The sequence below is a fragment of the Lepus europaeus genome, chromosome 17 (genome assembly GCF_033115175.1).
Source record: "Lepus europaeus isolate LE1 chromosome 17, mLepTim1.pri, whole genome shotgun sequence".
NCBI lineage: Eukaryota > Metazoa > Chordata > Mammalia > Lagomorpha > Leporidae > Lepus > Lepus europaeus.
In genome coordinates, this window is record NC_084843.1 from 5,193,390 (window position 1) to 5,215,133 (window position 21,744).

Here is a 21,744-nt window from a genome sequence, read left to right on the forward strand (position 1 = left end):
GGTCCTGCACCCCATGGGAGACCAGGAGAAGCACCTGGCTCCTGCCATCGGATCAGCACGGTGCGCTGGCCGCAGCGCACCGGCCGTGGCGGCCATTGGAGGGTGAACCAACGGCAAAGGAAGACCTTTCTCTCTGTCTCTCTCTCACTGTCCACTCTGCCTGTCAAAAAATAAAAATGCCGGCGCCGCGGCTCACTAGGCTAATCCTCCGCCTTGCGGCGCCGGCACACCGGGTTCTAGTCCCGGTCGGGGCACCGATCCTGTCCCGGTTGCCCCCTTCCAGGCCAGCTCTCTGCTGTGGCCAGGGAGTGCAGTGGAGGATGGCCCAAGTTGTTGGGCCCTGCACTCCATGGGAGACCAGGAGAAGCACCTGGCTCCTGCCATCGGAACAGCGCGGTGCGCTGGCCGCAGCGCGCCTACCGCGGCGGCCATTGGAGGGTGAACCAACGGCAAAAAGGAAGACCTTTCTCTCTGTCTCTCTCTCACTGTCCACTCTGCCTGTAAAAAATAAATAAATAAATAAATAAAAAATAAATAAAAAAAAATAAAAAAAAGAAAAGAAGCCCCTCTTTTGAACATTTCTGGCATTCTGAAAGAAAAGACATTTGAGAGGCCCCGTAGCTACAGGATGAGCAGTGATCAGGAAGCCGCTGTCCCAGGCCCGGTTGCTGCACCTGCAGACGTAGAGGCACCGGGGCTTCCTGCTTCTTCCGCCGCCTTGCAGGGGTGCTCCACTTGTACAAGCATGGGCTGGCAGTGCCCCCGCACGCTCCTGCATCTGCTGTGTCCCCTTAACAATGAGCCTCGGAGATTATCCCAGGGCGCATCTGCCTCATTGTGCTTGCCTCCGTGAGGGTTGGATGCGTGTGATGTATTTAACTACTCCCTACTGATAGACAAAGTGGTTTCCAGGATTTTGATGTTGCCCTGTGGACAAGCAATGCGTGCCGGTCTCGGATTCTTTGCTTTCTTAGAGGGAGCTACACTGACCTCACGAACTGCTTCCCGCCTCTGCACTTCCCATAATGCAAAACTTGGCACCAGTGTTTCTGCGATGATAATGATCACCAGCAGTGATTAAATGCTTGCTTGTATCAGGGCCTGTGTGAAACACGTGACATACCTTATTATTATTTCAACTTTAATATTTCAAATCCATATTAATATCAATATGTTATTGTATAAAAGTCTAATGATATAAATTCTATAAATATTTGTTTTAGAAATATATATATTACATAAAGTATAATGATATAGTAACTTAATAATATTTGATATCAATTCGTGATGTTACCACCTGGCCTCAATTTTATAGATGAGGCTGGGAAGCTTGACCATGTTAGGGGTTGGGGGTGAACCCAGCTACCTCTGGCCCCAGAGGGAAGGTGCGAAGCCGCCCATTGTATCAGCCCTACAGAGGGTATAACGTGAGTGTCTAGGACGAGGGGACCGTGGTGTGCAGTCTCTGCGCAGACACAGGGTAGCAGTGGACACACATGGAGCTCCCAGCTGTGCTAAGGAAAGCCTTACTGGAATGCTGATCAGGCGTTAGAAGTTCCTGGAGCTCAGGTGCTGGGCACAGGCTGCCCATGTTCCCCCGAGGCCGAGCCGTAGCCCCCGAGCCTGACTCCAACAGACCCCAAGTGCAGAAGTCGGTGCATCAGATGTCTTGAGCACAACTCTCATTTTATTTTTAGTTGAAACAAAAGTATTCTCTGGAAGCAGCGAGAAGCAGCAAGACGCGCGTGTGATTCTGTCTGCTCCCCCAGTGGAACAGCAGCTGGAAGGGGACGGCTCTCTGAGCCACGACCTTTCTGAGCCCACAGCGAGACGCCACCAGCCCTTCCTGAACTCCACAATCCCTTTGCCTCGGTTCCTTTGCCCCTTTCACGATGTGTGCACGTCTCTGCAGGAAGACAATGGTGTTCAGATAGAGAGAGAGTTCCCCACAGGTAAGGAGCAAGGGTGGCGGGGACAGATGGCCCTTAGCTGGAGTCGCACGGAGAGCGGTCGGGTGACTCCCTGGGCCTGGTTCATAGATGCTCACCTTGCAAAGCTGCCCCTTGCAGAGAGGCAAGACCAGCAGGTGCAGATAGTGGGCAGTCCTGTGTGTCAGAGGTTCCTAGCGCTGGCCCGGCTGGCCTCGCTGCCCAAGGCCAGCACCACTGAGACCGAGGAGGACCTCAGAGCCTCCTGGCTCAGCTGAGGAAGGCTTCCACAGCAGCGTGGCTACACTAAAGGCAGCAGGTGCGCCAGACTGACCGTGGGCCCTGCTCTGCCTAGCAGGGGTAGCAGCTGAGGGACGTAGCTCTCACCTGGGCCTGACCCTCACAGGCACGAGCACAGCACACCCCATGCACCTTGCTGTGCTCACAAGGCACTGTGCCCGGCCGCCGAGATGCTGAGGACGGCCCCTGACACTTGGAGGAAAGGGTTCTCTGCCGAATCCACGCTACCTGGGGCTCACCTGTCATTCTGTCACTTTAGCAAGCATTCGTTCTTGCTGCTGCTGGAGGGCATCCTTGCTGCTCCCCGTCCATCCTGCGGATGTGCTCTGCCTCCTCCTCACTGCCTCTGTGTGGCCTCGTGCACGTTTTCTCCAAGTGACGTTAGGTCCAGGGAGCCACACTTCCGCTGCACCCTGCTCCCCCACTCTCCCCATCACCAGAACCAGCAGCCCAGCCCTAACACACCCATCTTCCTCGCTGCTCCCAACAAAGCTCTGTCCAGCGGGCCTTGGGACACTCCCATCAGCAAGTCATAAAACGTCCACTCAGCTTGGGTCTGCAGGCAGTAAGGGGGTCCGGGTGGGCTTTGAGAAGAGCTGGGACAGCTGGCCCAGACAGAGAGGAGCCAGGCTTGAGCAATGACACGGGGCTTGGGTAAGAGGTTCACGGGGCATGGAGCTGTGTCTCGTGGCCACGTGAGTCTCCTGATGGCCACACTAAGCCCTGCAGAGCCAGGGCCCCTGGCTGGTGAGGACACGGCGGGAGAATGACATGGCTCAGCCCTCAAGGGAGTCGCAGGCTCGTCAGGGACAAGCATCTGCCCACCCCCGACCCCTGACAGCTGCTGTGACTGCGAGTGGGGTGCTCCCCTGTGGACTGTGTTGGAATCAGGGTGGGTCCTGCTTCAGGAAGGGTGGGAGGTGTCCTGAGGTTGGGACCCACCCGAAGGTGGGAGACTCCAGGGCGGAGGAGGCAAAGGGCTTGGTGGGCACAGCCCCCTGCAGGGCAGTAGTGAGGACGATGCTGCTGGGGTCCCAGCGGCAGGCATGGCTGAGGCCACAGCTGTGGGGAGAGGTGCAGTGAGGAAAACCAGGGGCTCAGGGAGCGCAGCCTGGGAGAGGCCGAATGTGTGGCTTTTATCCTATATTCGTTTTTATATAATTATTTAATAGTTATTAATTATAAACAATAATCAATGTACTATTATAAATATTTATCCAATGGTTATTAGTCCCTTCTACTGCCCCAGAGTCTGCCTTGCCCTAAGGAATCCCCTCATCTCCTGATCTTTTGCACAAAGGAAAGTCAGTTTGGCCCCAGGAAGAGGCCAAAACCAGCGCAGAGAGAGAAGAGAGAGCAGCCGCTCTAATTCCTTCTGCAGCCCCTGAAGTCTATGGGAAGTTAGGGGGAGGGACAGACCACTGAACTCCACCCCTGTCCTTGTATCTTTAGTGTGGCACACACAAGGCAGAGAAAGCACCATATCCCAAAGACCACAGCTCCGATAACCGCTCAGGACATGCAGCAGGCGAGGCAAGCGTGGGAGGGCTGCTCACCTGGGCAGAGCGGCGTAGACCCCAGAGCCCAGTCGGGCCTCTGTGAGGCCAGGCAGCTGTTAGTGCTGTCCCTTGGGGGCAGGGCAGCTGGAGCGTCTGGCATGCGCCATGATGTCTTCAGCATCACGAGGCTCATCCGAAACGCGCTGGTGTCTGTATTTGCAAAACTGCCCACTGTATCTCACGTGCGTCCCAACCCTTCTCTCCTAGGGGACTACACGTGCTGTGACTTGGTTTTGAAAATAAAGGGATGTAAGAAGAGTGACAATGCCACCGCACCTGAGCCCTCGCTGCCGCCGCCACCCTCGCCGCCTCCCACCGAGGGACCCGAGACCCTGGAGCTGTCAGAAAGCTATCCCAGGGCTCAGCAAACACCTGCCGGCTCCTTGACCCTGCAGGTGAGGCCTGGGTCCATCTGGCTGGATTCCTGCTGGGGAAGACCCTTGCTGGGGAGTCTGAGGGTGCCCGCCCTCACGGCTGCCTGTGAGGCTGGAAACGGACTCTCAGTGTGACTCGGAGCAGGCCCGCTCTGTCGCATTTGAATGCTGGCGGTCACGATGCTGACTGCGCCAGGCTGGGATGAGGATAGAAAGCCAGGATGTGACAACCAACAGATGCCCTGGAACTGCCCAGGTCACCTCATTGGCATCGGCATCTTTGAGCCTGGCAGGATCCCAGGGAGCCAAAGCACCTTGTGAGCCCCTCTTCAGACACGGACGTGGAGGCTTTGGAAGATTAAGGCCATTGCCAAAGTCGCACAGCCTTAGGTTGAAGGGTGTGCAAGGTTTCCTTCTGTGTCTTTTCTGCATTGTAGCAGGGATAGGTACACATTTCTTAACCTTCCAAACAGAAGGCAGGCAGAGACAGCTCCTGCCGGCAGCCCATGGCACAGCAGCCACACCTTCTTGCTACATTCTAAACCTCCCTGCAAGCATGGAGAAGGCTCTACTGCCACTCCTGCACCGTGGGGCCTTCGCAGGTCCCAGTGAGACATTCCCAGTGCCCCCAAAGGGACTCGAGCCTCTGGGGCCAGACACAAGCAGGGCACGGCTGAGGGAGAAGCTGGGTGCAGGCCAGCAGCCCATCCCAGAGGCCGTCTCTCCAAGCCTGGAGCGCATCCAGTGACTCGTGCCTCGTGGGGCCTGGTGGCTGGTAGTTGGCACCCTGGAGGGAGCCAGCTGAGTGACTGCCTCCCCAGCATGGCAGTGAGGCACACGCGTGACACACACGAGGCTCACACCACCCTTCCCCTGGGAACTCAGAGCCTCCAGAGGCCGGGAGGAGACGGGGACAGAGGGACATTTCTGCCCAGCGAGCCTTTAACGGAGCACCCACTGTGTGCAGAGCTCAGGCAGTAGCTGTGAGACTGGGCCCCTTCCCCCCAGGGCCCCACAGCCACACGGGGAGTCCTGAGTGTGCAAATCATTCCTGCGGTCCACGGAGCACCACACTGCCCAGGCCGCACCCAGTGATCCAACAGGGCTTGCTGTGCAGAGCGAGCTGAGCCTACTGCTGTGGCCGTGGGTGGCTCTGCAGAGACGTTAGAAGAATAGTCAATTATGGGTACAGAAGGTAGATAGCTTAGTGTCTCCCTGTGGTCTACCAAACTAGCCCCAAGTCTCAGTGTTTGCATCCGTCAAATGGGAACAAATACATGTGACTTGCAGAACGATGTGGGGATTCTAGGAGGCAATGGTTGCACTTAGAGCGTGGGGCAGGCCGGCAGTTGAGCTCTTAACTTGCCCTATGTCAGAGGCATGGAAGTAGGTGAGGGGAGGCGGGTAAGGGGAGGCGGGTGCATGGAGGTGGGTGAGGGGAGGCGGGTCATGGCGGCGGGTGAGGGGAGGCAGGTGCATGGAAGTGGGTGAGGGGAGGCATGGGGGCCGCTGACCTGTCCTGGGGCTCACAGCACCATGCTGCCCAGAGACTTCCTCCCAGCCTCGTCTACCCAGGAAATCTACCACAGTTCGATTTCTCCTGAGAAGGCACCTTTCTCTGGCTGTTGCTAAGGCTCACCTGGCAGGCGCCTGTGCCCCCTGGTGCCTGCAGTCCTTCCAGCCCGTGGCTCCAAGTGCAGAACACGGTGCTCAGCTTTGGGCAGCAGGATGGACAGGCAGATGTGCCCTTTGCCTTGGCAATCTCAATCCATGCAGCTCCTGGCTGGCCCTGCTGCCGAGGGCCCTGGGAGCCAGACTGACCACGAAGTACCAGGTCACACACGTGTCACTTACCTTCCTTTTGCCCAAGCTCATGGGAGAAAATTGTGGCCAGCTTTTGCACTGTGGTTTTTGATGTCTTGATGTGGCCCTTAAAAAAAAAAGAATTATTTAATTGGGAAGCAGAGAGAGAGAGGGAGAGAGATTGATCCTTCATCCACTTGTCCACTCCCCAAATATCCCCAATGGCTGGGGCTGGGCCACATCAAAGCCAGGAGCCTGGAACTCCATCTGGGTCTCCCACATAGGTGGCAGAAGCCAAGGGCTTGGGCCGTCTTCCGCTGCTTTCCCCGCGCATGAGCAGGGTGCCGGACTGAAAGCGGAGCGGCTGGGGCCTGAACGGGCACGCCAGTGTGCTGGCCCCTGGATGAGGCACTTTAGATTGGCTTCTCTTGACCCAATCAGACAGATTTGTTCCTTTCTCCTAAAGTGTGTTCTTTGCTCCTCTTAGGAAGCACTGGAGGTCCGGAAGCCTCAGTTCATCTCTCGCTCTCAAGAGCGGCTGAAGAAGCTGGAACGCATGGTGCAGCAGAGAAAAGCGAAGCAGAAGGAAGGGCTGGGCCAGCAGAGCCTCCTTCCCGTCCGTGCCAACAAGAAGCAGTTCACCGTCCCCCATCCTCTTAGCGGTGAGCTGCCGGGGCTGGGGAGCCCTGGGAGGACTGAGGTGGCTGGGGGTTCTCGGGGCTGGGGCCTTTGCCCCGGGGTTGCTACTGCTTCACACAGAGCCGACCTCAGCATCACCAGGTCTGGTCTGGGAGCCAGGCCATTTTGAGAGTTTGCATATGGGCACATAACTCAGCAGAAATAACTTGAATGCAAGGGCAGCAAGTTCAAATTCTTGGCTCCTAGCAGATCTTTGCAAGAGATCCCCTTTGCCCTTTGTAGATTGTGCAACCGATCTCGGGGCGGGAGGCTGACTTCGGCCTCTGCGCCAACATTGGTTATCTTGCAATGCATTTCCTGCTGGCCCTCTTGCTGGGCACTTTGAGGCCAGGATCAAGGGGACCCCGTGAGGGAGGTCACACACTCACTCACAGGAGAAGGGGCTGTCAGGAACCTTCTGGGGAGCAGCCACCCTGCAGGGTGCAAAACCGACCCCAGCATGGACAAGCTGCCCAGCGTGGACGATCAGACTGTTCCACGAGCAAGAGCAGCAGGAAGAGACGAGGGCGAGAGCAGGGCCATCTGAGCGCATCCTTGCGGCCTGCCAAGCCAAATGCTGGACTCCGGAGGACTGGAGATGCCCCTGCTTTATACCTTTGGATACAGGAATGAGATTGTTCTTCCTAGGAAAATGTTTTAGCTCCCAGGAGGTGAAATCGTAATTCCGAGTAAAAGTCCTCTGGGGAGTAACCACATTCAATAAAGGGCAAATGTTGGCAGGATAAGGGCGACCTGGGAGACAGGAAAAGGGTGTTGTAATAGAATTCCTGTAACTTAACTGCCACGGTCCACGGGCAGGCCTGCTCTTCCTGCCTCCCGAGCCCTGGGGAGGCTCGTCTGTAGCCCCTGGAGAGCGTGAACTTGACTCATCTTTGTCATCAAGGCATTTGGCAAAACACCTGCCGCGCCTTCCTCTTGGCACTTCCTAGTATGCCAATAAGGTGATGTGCAGTGTCCCCCCCGTGGAAACAGTGTCATGCCAAGACAGGTGTGGTGTGGTTCTGTTTGCCAAGGGCTGTTTAGTCCCTGGCCCAACAAAGAGTGATCTGGGTCCAGGCACAGAATTTTCAAAGCGCTGGTGAGGACCAAACACTAGCTACAGCCAGAGTGCCCCTGGGGAGGCCTGAGCAGTAGTGCCCCGAGCTGCCTGGGCCACTCCGCCTCAGTGGGGAAGATGGCGCTCGCTAAAGCTGCTGGCGGCAGATGGGAAACGCACTGTGCTGCAGGGTGGCGTGGTCACGAGCGTATCCCACTGGGCAGCTGCGGGGTTGCCTCGGAGCCAGCTCCTCCACTTCGTGTAGGAAGAGGAGGAGACCCAGGCGCACTCAGGGACTTGCTCTGCACGTGCGGTGCTGGATGTCCCTGCTGTGGGCCACCATCTGTCCCCAGCCTCAGAGATGCTGTGGCCTCAATCATCGGTCCCCGGTCCCTGAAGCTGCTGGGAGAAACCACAACAAGCAAGGTGGCTTAAAATAATCCTAATTCATTCCCTAGCTTTCCGGAGGCCAGAGGGAAAAATCACCATGTCTACCGGTGGGTCCCTTGGGGAGGCCCCGAGTGAAGACCTTGTCCCTTGCTTCTCTCTGGCTCCTGGTGGCTCCTGGTGCTGCCTGGCCCTCCTTGCTTGGAGACGGATCATCCAGTCTCTGCTTCCATCTTTCCTGTCCGTCTTCCTGTGTCTGGGTCTTTGCATCCAGATTTCCTCTTCTCATCCATTGGGTTGGAGCCCAGCCTGATCCAGGATGACCTCCTCTTGCCTCGATTAGGTGCCCTGTTTCCAAAGGAGCAGCAAGGTGACCTGCACGGGTGTGCGGACTCGCGCGGGTGTGTGTGGGAGGACACATCACTGCCCTCCACATCATCAGGCTGTGCTGTTTTGCCCAAAACTGACATCCTCACAGGTTCCACATCCCTTCGAGTGAGAAATCCTAACAGTGCGTGTAAGGAAAGGTTATCAGGCCCAGTGAACAGCGATCAATCTCACCCTCCGGTCCCCACCTCCCCAGACAGCCCTGGCGACTGCAGCCGGACTTTAGGGCCATGCCGACGGCCCCTGCGGTATTTATGTGCTCATAAGAGCTTTACTTGGCTGTTTACGTCCGTGCTGGATCCCTTCAATCAGACAACTCGGCAATCGTGAGCTCAGGCAAACGAGGGGGACTTGCAGTGTGCGGGCCTCGTCTTCAGCCGTCTGCCGGCGCGGTGTGGGAAGCCAAGGGCAGATGTTTTTCTCACGTGTGGAATGAGTTCATAAATCACATGCATGAATGAGCTCCGGCTACAGCGGCCAAGGGTCTGGTAGAAGGAAGGCTCCGAGTTGCTTTCCCCGCTGGGGTAGCTGCCTCCGGTCTGGGCTGGCCAAGCAGTGTGGGCTCAGAAACAGGCCTGAGAGGTTCTGCTGGGTGCTCCGGCAGCTGATGGCCATGGGAGAAGCGGGGCCATCGACTCGCCAGCGAGAGCCCCGAGAGGCACGGGGGTCAGCCGTGCATCGTGGTGGTTGGAGAATTCTGGGCAGCCTCTGAGGCCCCAGGGCAGGGAGGCACCTGTGCAGGTGAGGGTGGGGAATTTCTGTGATGAACGGGTGACTGGGGACCCCAGAAGGGCCAGGAGGCAGCATCATAAAGGTCCTGGCTCCGGTCCCCTGGCTCCCTGTGAGTGTGAGCGAATGAGCAGGGGCCGTGCAGGGGAAGAGTGGAGCAGGCTGGGCGGAGGGGAAAGTGCAGTGGTGAGGGGTCACTGCGAAGTGGGGGCGGGCAGGGCACAAAGGTGACCTCTGAGGCCAGAGGTCATCCAGGGCTGCCGCTGGGTTTCAGCTTACTCTACCCCCAGCCTCCACGGGTCTTGCTCCCACGCTTCACTCAGGGACGACGCCGGCAATGTGGGCACTCGTCCCTTCCACGAAGCCTTGTCCGTCGCTCCTCTGTGATGTGGAATCCGCCCCAGCCTCCCAGGCCCCGCTCAAGTTCAGCCTCTTGCTGACACTCCTTCCCCAGGCCCTCTCTCTGCTCCTGGACCCCCTGACCTGGCCTCGGCTGCTGGTGACTCAGCTCCAGGCAGCAGTGGCTCAGAAAGCCTGGCAGGGGGTGCCCGCGGGGCCTGGCCTCTGTCCCTCCCTGCCACATGGCCTGACCCCTGTCCCGGCACGATCCCTCCCCGCCACTGCCCTCCCAGCCCAGGCCGTCCCTGTTTCCATCAGGCACAGCTCCTGCCTCCACGAAGCAGCCCCGCCCCACCCTTGCTTTCTCTCCCCCTCCCCGTCCTCCTCCTCCTCTTCCTCTCACCCTCTTGTCTTGCCCCCATTTGAACATCCGTGACTGCCATATTGACCCCTGGCTCTGGGACATCTTCTCCTGTCTCTCCTTACTTCCTCAGTCACCTGGCATCACCTGGCGTGCTGGGCAAACCTCCAGCAGAAAGAAGTGCCAGGGCCGTCGGCGCGGCTCACTAGGCTAATCCTCCACCTGCAGCGCCGGCTCACGGGGTTCTAGTCCTGGTTGGGGCGCCAGATTCTGTCCCGGTTGCCCCTCTTCCAGGCCAGCTCTCTGCTGTGGCCTGGGAGGGCAGTGGAGGATGGCCCAAGTGCTTGGGCCCTGCACCCCATGGGAGACCGGAAGGAGGCACCTGGCTCCCGACTTCGGATCGGCGCAGCACGCCAGCCTTAGTGGCCATTTGGGGGGTGAACCAATGGAAGGAAGACCTTTCTCTCTGTCTCTCATCTCTCACTGTCTATAACTCTCTCTCTGTCTCTCTCTCTCTCACTGTCTAACTCTACGTGGCCAAAAAAAAAAGAATTGCTGGGGGCACTGACCACACCAAGTCCCTCCCTCGGGAACTCCACACTGCACCTCATGCGTCACCAGCCTCTGAGCTAATCTGAATTGCATTATCCTCACTGCCCAGGGGAGCCAAGTCAGAGCCATTCAAATCAGGAGCGATGGAGGAATGGAACTTTCTAGAAGGTACTGCAGAGTGAGGAATGCCTTTCCACATGACTTTTAGGAGCAGAGGTTGCATTCACAGAGCGGCTGGCTGGAGAGGGGCCCCAGCAGACATGAGATGGCCCCGGGAGCCATCGCAGTAACGGGAATGTCTGCTCCCCACACAGCTAGCTGCACCCGGCTGTGCCGTCCTCAGACCGCGGATGCTTTTCCATAAAGCACTTAGATAAATGTTTGTGTTCAGTTCTCCCCATCTTAATCACAAGGGAATTTTTTAATGTGCTCATCTGATAAAACTACATTTTTACTTTATCAGCCCACCAAGAACACAGGAAGCCCGAGTTATGGAGAGGCCATTTCCTTGGTAGGGGGACGTGCACACACGCTCCGTTATCACACGCTGTCATCGGGGTCCCGCACCCACGCGGTGACATGTTGCATCTTTCTAAGAAACATGAGCAGAAAAGGCCAGTGTATGTCTGCTGTTTAGAAATAGACTCAAAGGACAATATTACTTCTAATGAAGTTTACCAACATGGGCCAGGCCTCGGTCCTCACAGTCAGCCTGGATAAGACGCCCGGGCCTGCCCTGGAGCGCCTCTGCTCAGTTCCTGGCTCTGGTTCCTAACTCCAGCTTCCTGATCGCACAGACCCAGGGAGGCAGCGGGGACGGCTGCAGCGACTGGGCCTCCGCCTCCCACCCGGGAGCCCGGATTGAGTTCCCGGCTCTGGCTTTGGTCTGTCACGGCTCCCGCGGTTGTGGTGAATTGGGGAGTGGACCAGTGCAGGGGGTTCTTCCTCTGTGGCCGTGTCTCTGTCCCCCAATTAAAAAAGCAATAGCAGAATGTCACAGCCTGAGTGCAGAATGCTAAGGAAAAGGATTTTACGAGAGATTACATGTCCCAATTTCCTTGATTTTATTTTCCAAATAATTTCCCTTTATGTTCCACAAGGCAGTTAAGCAATAAACCTTGCTGTGACACCAAGGATATAAATCTACCTGGCAACCAGCATGGAGTTTACTAAGCATCTGTAAATCACTCTATCTTGTGGCTCCCTAAAAATGCTGGAAAACCCTGGAGCTGGAACAAACAGTGACTTCCTCATCAGCAGCTGCCCCTCCGGCTCGCCCTGCGTGCGGCTGCTGTACAGGCAGGGCTGTGGCTTGAGCCATCGTCAGAGCTCGTCTTAAAGGAGCAGTTAGTTGAAACTTGCCCCAAAACATGCACGCACATTTGCTCCAGCTTTACTAAGGCTTCGTTGACAAAAATTGTATATGCAGTATATAATAATATATTAGTAATTAATACAAATATATGTGTGGTGTACGTCACTTCCATACATGAGGACGGGTCAAAAAGTTCATGGAAAATGGAGTGAAGAGATGAGGTTGTTTCAGTGCAAAGCATTTGAAATTCCTGTGTCATTTTTTCACAATAGGGATTTTTCCACGCGTTTGAGAGTCGTCAAAGGCTCGCAAAAATGCATATTATAAAAAGGCTATGCACAGATTTCCAATGTGAGGGCACCCAAATAAATGTATTCTCTTTTTAAAGCACACCCACACGTATACATTGTGAAATAATTAAATCAAGACAGCTAACATAGCCGTCACTTCACTTATTTTTCGTGGTGAGAACATCCAAGGCTCACTCTCTCAGCAGCTCCAAGTGTATAATATTTTTTTAAAGATTTATTTATTTATTTGAAAGTCAGAGTTACACAGAGAGAGGAGAGGCAGAGAGAGAGGTCTTCCCTCCGATGGTTCACTCACCAGATGGCCACAACGGCCGGAGCAGCGCTGATCCAAAGCCAGGAGCCAGGAATTCTTCTGGGTCTCCCACGTGGGTGCAGGGGCCCAAGGACTTGGGCCATCTTCTACAGGAGAGAGCTGGATGGGAAGAGGAGCAGCCGGGACTAGAACCGGTGCCCATATGGGATGCCGGCACTTCAGACCAGGGCATTAACCCACTGCACCACAGCGCCGGCCCCAAAGTGTATAATATTTTCTTTGTAATCTTGCACTTGTTAAGCCTTGTTCAGGTCCCTGGAACTCACGCCTCCCGTCTAGCTGGAACTCTGTGCTTTTTGACTCACATCTGCCCGTCCCCTCACCACCTAGTCCCTGGTGAGACCCTCTGGTTCTCTGGGTCCAATGTTTTCAGATTCCACGTGGAAGTATGATCATACAGTATTTGTCTTTCTGCGCCTGGCTGGTTTCATTTAAATGTACTGACCTCCAGGTTCATCCGCATAGCTTAAGATGATAGAATTTCCTTCCTTTTCAAATATTGAATAGTAATCCATTGTTTATGCACACCACGTTTCCTTTAGCCAGTCTGATTCCTTATCTTGGCTATTGTGAATCATACTTCAGGGAACACAGCAGTGTAGCTAGCTCTGACTCATTCATTCAATTTCCTTTAGGTAGATACCCAGAAGTAGAACTGCTGCACTGAATAGTAGTTCTATCTTTAATGTTTTGAGGAATGTCTGTACTGTTTTCCAGAATGGCTCTATTAGTTTCCATTCCCATCAACAATGTGTATGGGTTCCTTTCTCTCAGCACCCTCACCACATGGGGACTTTTTTTTTTTAAATTATTTGACAGGTAGAGTTATAGACAGAGATGACAGAGAAAAAGGTCTTCCTTCCGTTGGTTCATTCCCCAAATGGCCACTATGGCCGGCGCGCTGCGCCAATCTGAAACCAGGAGCCAGGTGCTTCTTCCTGGTCTCCCATGCGGGTGCAGGGGCCCAAGCACCTAGGCCATCCTCCACTGCCCTCCCAGGCCACAGCGGAGAGCTGGACTAAAAGAGGAGCAACCGGGACTAGAACCCGGCGCCCATATGGGATGCCGGTGCCGCAGGCGGAGGATTAACCAAGTGTGCCAGGGCCCTGGGACTTTCTTTTTCTAATGGCCGTCTTAACAGGTGTCAGGCAACATCTCATTGTGGTTTAATTTGAATTTCCCTGTTGCATAGTGATGCTGCGAATTTTTTCATTTACTTGCTGCCTGTTTGTATGTCTTCTTCAGATCTTTTGCCCATTTTTAATCAGGCTATTTTCTTGCTATTAAGTTGTTTGAGTTACTTAAGTGTTTTGGATATTAACACCTTACCAGATCAATGCTATACAAAAATTTTCTCCTGTTCCGTGGGTTGTCTCTTAACTCTGTTGTTTCCTGGTCTGTTTTTGCCTTTTTACTTGAGCTTTTGATTCATATCCAAAAAATCATTGCACAGATCAATGTCTAGAAGATTTTCCCGTATGCTTTATTCTAGTGGGTTTACAGTTCAGCTATCACATGTGTGTCTTTGATCCAGCTTGAGGTAATTTTTGTTAATGATGTGAGAGAAGGGTCCAATGTTGTTTTTATGCATGTGAGACTTCTGTGCTACAGGTTTGTTGATCTTATTTATCTTTTCAAAAGAACAACTCCGAGGTTCATGGAGCTTTTGGGTTATTTTTGAGTCTGTTTCGTTAATTTCTGCTCTGATCTTTATTTTCTTCCTTCTACAACAACAGTTATCTATTTTTCTGGTGCTTTGAAGGATAATATTGGGTTGTTGTTTCATTTATTTGAAAGGCAGAGAGAAAGAGAGTGGGGGTGGGGTGGGGGGAGGGGGACTCTTCCATCTGCTTCTTCACTACCCAAATGGCCATAATGGCTGAGGTTGACCCAGAACTCCCTCCGGGTCTCCCATGTAGGTGGCAGGGCCAAGCACCTGGGCCACCCTCCACTGCCTTACCAGTGCGCTATCTGGAAGCTGGGTCAGAGGCAGTAGTCAGGGCTCTTAGCTAGCTCTCTGATGTGGGACACTGGCATTGCAACTGACAGCCTAACGTGCTATGACACTATCTTCCTTCCTTTTTTTAAGATTTATTTATTTATTTATTTGAGAGGCAGAGCTAGAGACAGAGAGAGGTAGAAACAGAGAAGTCTTCCGTCCTCTGGTTCACTCCCCAGATGGCCGCAACAGCCGGAGCTGGGCCGATCCGGAGCCAGGAGTTTCATCTCGGTCTCCTATGCTGGTGCAGGGGCCCAAGCACTTGAGCCATCTTCTGCTGCTTTCCCATGCAGTAGCAGGGAGCTGGATCAGAAGAGGAGCAGCCAGGACTTGAACTGGCACTCATGTGGGATGATGGTGCTGCAGGTGGAGGCTCAGCCTGCTAAGCCACAGTGCCAGACCCTCTTTCCTCCTTTCTAATGTGAGTGGTCCCTCAGAACTTCCCTCAGAACTGCTTTTGCTTCATCCTGTAAGTTTTGATATGTTATTTTTTCACTTTCGTTTGTCTCAAGATAGTTTTTAATTTGCTTTTTGATTTCTTATTTGAACCATTGGCTATTTCGGAGTATATTGTTTAATTTCCATGTATTTATGAATTATCCAAAATTCCCTCTGTTATTGATTCTTTGTTTCATATCATTGTGATTGGAATCTATACTTGGTAAGATTTCAGTCTTGTACTTGTTAAGCCGTGTTCTGTGGCCACCACGTGACCTGTGCCCATTTGAGAAGAGAGTGCTTCTTATGCTGTGAGCAAACAGGCATCTTCAAGGAGTTCACAGAACATGCATGTTACGAAAAAGCTACTAATGTGTTTCAACATTCTTTGCACTAAAATAATTGTTATTTATAATTTCCTACGAACAGTTTGAAGTTCCCTCATACTTTATATACATCTGTGAGGTCCATTCTGTTTAACTTATAGTTCGAGTCCAGGTTTCCATGTTAATTTTCTGCCTGGATGATTTAGCCATTGTGGAAAGTGGTGTTTTGAAGGTCTCTACTAATAACCATCATTGTATTGCTGTCAAATTCCCCTTTATTGCTTGTTTCAAAATTTTTGGCGCTCTGATATTGGGTGCAAATATAACTGTTGTATCTCTTGATGAATTAATGCCTTTATCCTTATAATTTGACTTTTGTGTCTCCTGTAGCAGGTTTCCACTTGAAGTCTGTTTTGTCTACTATCAGTGTAGCTACCCCTCGTCTCTGCAGGCTCCCTGGTACATGGACTATCTTTTCCATTCCTTTTCTTTCAGTCCATGTGTGTCGTTAAACTTGAAGTAAGTTTCTCGAAAGCAGTACACAGTTGGGCCATTGAAAAAAATCAGTTCAGTCAGTCGTCTTTTGATTGGAAAATTTAACCCACATGTAGGCAGGGCAGCTGGTGAAAGCTAAGGAACTGTTCATGCCCTTTGCTCCTTGTCTTCTGGTTGTTTTAGAGCTTCTTTGTTCCTTTATTGCTCTTGCTGTCTTCCTTTGTGATAGGATGGCTTTCTGTAGTGGTGTGTTTTCATTCCATTTTTGTTCCTTGTGTATCTGCTACAGAGGTTTGACTTGTGGTTATCACAAGGCTTATGTAAGACATACAGGCTATTTTAAACTCAAACAACTTAGCTTTGCATGTCAAAAACCTTATACTTTCTACTTCCCCTTTATGTTTTTGATGTCACAATTTACATTTTTTATGTTGTGCATCACTTAATAAATTTTTATAGCCATGGTTATTTTAATAGTTTTTTTTTTAATTTCTACTAGCTACAAAAAGCGACTTATTAGTACTGTTAGAACATGAGAGCGGTCTGTGTTTGTGTACTCACTTTTACCGGTGAGCTCTATGCTTTCGTGTATTTCATATTACTAATTACAGCTCTTCAGTTCCCACTTGAGCAGCAGCTTGGAACCTTTCTGTAAACTAGTCAAATGGGGAGGAACTCCTCAGCTCTTATTTCCTTTCTCTCATTTCTGCCACACAAAGTAATTTTGGCTGCCATTTCTCCTGTCAGCACTTTGAATAAATCACACCACTCTCCCCTCTCCTGCAAGGTTTCCGCTGAGAAATCTGCTGACAGCCACATTGGGGTTCTCCTCTGCAACAGCATCGCTCTCCTTGTCTGGTTTTTGGCAATTTTAAAATAAAGATTTACTTATTTATTTGGAATTGAGAGAGAGGGAGACACACAGCACACACACACACACACAGATCTTCCATCTGCTGGTTCACTCCCCAGAGGGGTGCAATGGCCAGGGCTGGGTCAGGCTGAAGCCATGCAGGAAGCTTCATTTGGATCTCCCATGTTGGTACAGGGCCCAAACACGTGGGACACCTTCTGCTGCTTTTCCAAGCCATTAGCATGGAGTTGTTTGGGAAGTGGAGCAGCCAGGACACAAACCAGTGCCCATATGAGATGCCAGCATCACAGACGGCGGCTTTACCTGATGTGCCAAAATACTGGATCCAATTTTTTACAATCTGACAATTGTACGCCTTGGTGTAATCTTTGGGTTGAATATAATTGGAGACCTTTGTGCTTCTTATACCCGGATGTCTATGGATTTCCCCAAATGTAGGAGGCTTCCAGCCATTATTTCTGTAAATACCGTTTTTGTCCCTTTCTCTTCTCTTCCTTGGAATCCCAGAATGCAAACATAAGCTCTCCTGATGCCGTCTCATAAATTGCATAGACTTTCACTATTCCCTTTGATTTCTTTTCCTTCTCTGAGTGTTTTTTAAATAACCTGACATCCAGGCCACCGATTCTTTCTTCTGCTTGATTAATTTAGCTGTTGACAACTATTATGCTTTTAATTTCATTCATTGTATTTTTCAGCTCCATGGTTTTTAGTTGAGTCGTCAATGTTTTATTCTCTGTCTTAAGCTCATTTTGGTTACATGTTGTTCCTGATTGCATTGAAGGGTTCCCCTGTGTTTCTTGTGGTTCATTGAGCTTCTGGAATTTTACAAGCAATTCATGGATTTCTATTTCTTTGTCATCAGTTACTGGACAATTATTATATTCTTTTTGTGAGTTAATGTTTCCTTGTTTTTTTTTTCTTGTTTTGTGTTGCCTTGCATTGATGCCTGCACATCTGATGGAGTACTCAGCTCTTCCAGACTTTATAGACAGGTGTTGGGGGGAGAACATCATCCCTCATGGGTGGGCGCAGGGTCAGTGTGTGGATGAGGTGGGCGCGGGGTCACCGTGTGGGTGAGGTGGGCGCAGGGTCAGTGTGTGGATGAGGTGGGCGCGGGGTCACCGTGTGGGTGAGGTGGGCGCGGGGTCACCGTGTGGGTGAGGTGGGCGCGGGGTCAGCGTGTGGGTGAGGTGGGCGTGGGGTCAGCATGTGGGTGAGGTGGGTGCAGGGTCAGCGTGTGGATGAGGTGGGTGCGGGGTCACCATGTAGATGAGGTGGGTGTGGGGTCAGCGTGTGGATGAGGTGGGCGCGGGGTCACCGTGTGGGTGAGGTGGGCGTGGGGTCAGCATGTGGGTGAGGTGGGCATGGGGTCACCGTGTGGATGAGGTGGGTGTGGGGTCACCGTGTGGATGAGGTGGGTGTGGGGTCACCGTGTGGATGAGGTGGGTGCGGGGTCACCATGTGGGTGAGGTGGGTGCAGGGTCAGCGTGTGGGTGAGGTGGGTGTGGGGTCACCGTGTAGATGAGGTGGGTGTGGGGTCAGCGTGTGGATGAGGTGGGTGTGGGGTCACCGTGTGGGTGAGGTGGGTGTGGGGTCACCATGTGGGTGAGGTGGGTGCAGGGTCAGCGTGTGGATGAGGTGGGTGTGGGGTCACCATGTGGGTGAGGTGGGTGCAGGGTCAGTGTGTGGATGAGGTGGGTGTGGGGTCACCATGTGGGTGAGGTGGGCGCGGGGTCACCGTGTGGGTGAGGTTGGTGTGGGGTCACCATGTAGATGAGGTTGGTGTGGGGTCAGCGTGTGGGTGAGGTGGGTGTGGGGTCACCGTATGGATGAGGAGGGTGTGGGTTCAGCATGTGGGTGAGGTGGGTGTGGGGTCACCGTGTGGGTGAGGTGGGTGCAGGGTCAGCATGTGGGTGAGGTGGGCGCAGGGTCAGCATGTGGGTGAGGGTCCGTGAGAGTGCAGGATCATAGTGTCTACATCTCTGAGCAGAGGTTGCCCCAGAGGAGATGGCACGTGTCCTCAGTGGACCGTGTCCACAGTGACAGCAAGGACAGCTAGGGTCCTTCCGACCTCTTCTTTCTACCACCAGGGAAGTCATGGCCAAGGTGAGTTCTCGTGGTACTAGTTCTGGCTTATGGGTGTGCTCACGGTAATGGTGACACTGAAGCAGGATACGTCGCACCCATAGAGTAGCTGTGGTACCAGGGTGCAAAGCACAGGCGTGTGAAGGAATCAGAGTCTGGGGTCCTGGGTGCCCAAGCACAGGTACCCCCACTGCTATGTTGATAAAGCCAAACACACCTTTTTAACAAGATAGGGAGACATATATTAGATTTTCTTTTTATATATACCTACTAGCTCCTACCCAACAGGTACAAATAATTTGAAAACTGGGAACTAATTATAACTGCTGGCATCCCAGCGTGATCTCACTTTTCCTTCCAGTATCATCTAGCAAAGCACTACTCACAGCACATTCCAGAGGAGGGCGAATCCCTTCTGTATTCCCTGGAGAAACTTCCTGCTGTAACACATTGTAACACATTCTCTTGGAAGGTTACGATGCTCGACACACGCTAAGGCTGCTGGAAAGTTCTGAAGCAAGAAAGCTGCTTAAATTTGTTTTCTCTAAACTTTTCTGACCTTGGAATGCTGTTGTCTAATTCTTCAGAGTCCGTTTGGGTAACATTTTCCTGAGAATATTTGCTTATATTTCTGCCGTGCCGTACTGAAGAAACCCAACTAGAGTTTTTCAGTTAGCCATAGAAGCCCGTGACTGAGAAATTGGTCTTTCTCTCGTTATCTGCGTAGCTTTGGTCTGGCAATGCCAGGAAGTGATGGCTGGTGTCCCAATGACTCTGGGAGGCAATGGGGGCGTTGTGCCTGTTGCATATGTGGCTGGCTTTGTCTCACCGGACACCTGCCTGGTGACAGGATCTGCCTGGAGCTTTCTCCAATGGCGCTGTCCCCACATCTGTACCAATGCCAGCACGTTGGTACCCAGAAAAAGATCCTCCAGAGAAAGAGGAGCCAATCTTGTTCTCTTTGAAAAACGCTTCACAAATGTTACAATATGAGATGACCACGGACAAGAAAAAGAAAGAAAACAGCATAAAGGAAGGGGGTGGGGGGAGTGGTCAGGGGAGAGGGCTTGTCCATACCAGTGAGCCAAGAAAATGGCTCGGAGAAGTCACAAACCACCAGAGCATTGACTGAGTAGGGACAGGTGCTCAGCTTCCCCACTGCTACCTGCACATGCAGCGGCTTCAGTCTGTGCACGGGGACCCCTGAGGCTGGGATCTGACCCCTTGCTGCCTTGGCCTAGGGAGATTCTCTAAACAATCAAAGTAGGGTTGCCAGACTATCAAACGAATATGTAGGACACCCAGCTGGATTTGCATTTGCATCAATGATTGCTTTTTTAGTATATGTTCCAAATATTGCACGGGACTTCTTAATGCTACAGCATCCTCTGTTGCTGATCTCAAGTGCAAGCCGCATCTCGAGGCAGTCCTCCCTCAAGGCCTCAAATCCCAGGCAGGGGCTTGCCTCTGCTCCTCCCCTTCTAGCTGCCCCTGTGAAGGTGCCAGTGGTCGTCACACTGAGGGAGAGATCAGGATCATAATGTTGACTCAGATCATTGACCTGGCCCGGAATTCCTGTTCAGATGATGCAGGGTGGGGACTAAGAGTTTGCGTTTGTAGCAAGTTCCCAGGTGATGCTGGGGCTGTGGGTTCAGGGACTGGAAGGTAAGCAGGAGCCATGCAGAGCTGGCATCTGTATGAATGAAGACACCAGCGCCACTTTGAGAACCACAGCCTTCTGTGTGCAACAAAGAATAAAACCCCTGCTGATTCTCAGTGCTCAACTCTCTGGTCTTTTACGCATTGACCTGGAGACCCGAGGGTAAGGTACTTAATCACGAGACCTCCTCTTCCTCACCTATAGGGAGGAGAGAGCTCCGTCTTCCTGGTGGTTGTAAGGGTGAACCAGAACCTGACTCAGGGGTCCCGTGTGGAGGAGAGCAGGTGGCGAGTGGTGGTGGTGAGCACGGATGGCACCTGGGGCTTCTCCACGTTGTAGGGACCACTCCCACGAGTTCCTCCAAGAACTTGAGAGCAGATTCTCTTCCCTCACTGGGCAGAGCAGGAACCAGGTCTCACAGAGCTCAAGGAGTTTGTGCAGGGCACAGGCACGGAGCAGAGGCCCACAATGATTGCGAGTCTTCACGCTGAGCCACAAGACAACTTTCCCATGTCAGGGAGGAGCAGGCAAGCCACGGGAGTCACCATGAGGACACCATAAAAGCATCATGTTCAATTTACTAACGCTCATTACTTTTAAGTAAGCGGAAAGAAGCTGAATTTCCTGTGCTATGTAGTGAGGTCATTGAGAATTGGGGTCATTAAATCCTAGGGGCTGAGCGGAGCTGCCTTCAGCATCAGCAGGGAGCTCCTTGCAGAAGATGCCGGCATCACTGCCAGCCGGGCAGAGCTCTCTGGGGGAGACGCACGTTTAGTAACCACCAGGAGCCCTTTGCAAAGCTTCCCTTTGGGAGCTTTGGTCTCAAGGAAGGGTCTGGGGTAGCTTGAGAGTCTCTTATCCCACCCCCACCAGAGTGGACACAACTGGTACATCTTGGGGCTGTTGCACAGGCCCCTGGCAGGACTGGGGATCTGGTTAGGAAGTAGTACAATCCAGTCTTCCTCAGTGGCCCCATGGCTCCTATGGGGGACTCAAGGAGATCCCTGGACCCCTTTGCTCCTGGCTGGCTGTCTTGATGAGTAAGTAAGCAGCCAATAAGTAAAAATAGTCAGCATTTGGTGCCGTTGGCCGTAGGGAAGGAGAAGAGACATTCTTTGCCCTCCAGGCACAAGGCTGGGCAACCTTTCTTCTTCCAAGGGCTATTTGGATTTTTACAACATCTTTTGTGGGCCACGTAAAATTAGCAACTTCAAAACAAGCCTGCTGTAGCTGTATTGAACACCAGGTCCCACCTGCATGGCCTTAGCAGGGCCAGAGCAGGTTATTTGTGGTACTGATACGGCCCATGGCTTGGACGTTCCCCATCCCTGCAGGGACTTGTGATCCACCTGGGGAGAGTTGGTCAGCCAGGCAGCCATAAGCCACGTCTAGAATCCTATGGGAGAGGACTCCAGGAGTGGGAGGACAAGGGGGCTGTGATGGTGCCCTTGGGTGCCAGAGATGGAGTAGG

At 52.8% G+C, this 21,744-nt stretch overlaps 1 protein-coding gene across 1 annotated transcript in view; it reads left to right on the forward strand.

Moving 5' to 3' along the window:
- The window catches only part of C17H10orf90 (chromosome 17 C10orf90 homolog), a 73,718-nt gene that overhangs the window by 41,454 nt on the left and 10,520 nt on the right, over positions 1-21,744 (forward strand). The window contains exons 2-4 of the mRNA XM_062214924.1: positions 1,698-1,952; positions 3,995-4,182; positions 6,452-6,626. Coding sequence (XP_062070908.1) covers positions 1,698-1,952; positions 3,995-4,182; positions 6,452-6,626 — 618 coding nt within the window. The remainder of the gene's footprint in view (positions 1-1,697; positions 1,953-3,994; positions 4,183-6,451; positions 6,627-21,744) is intronic.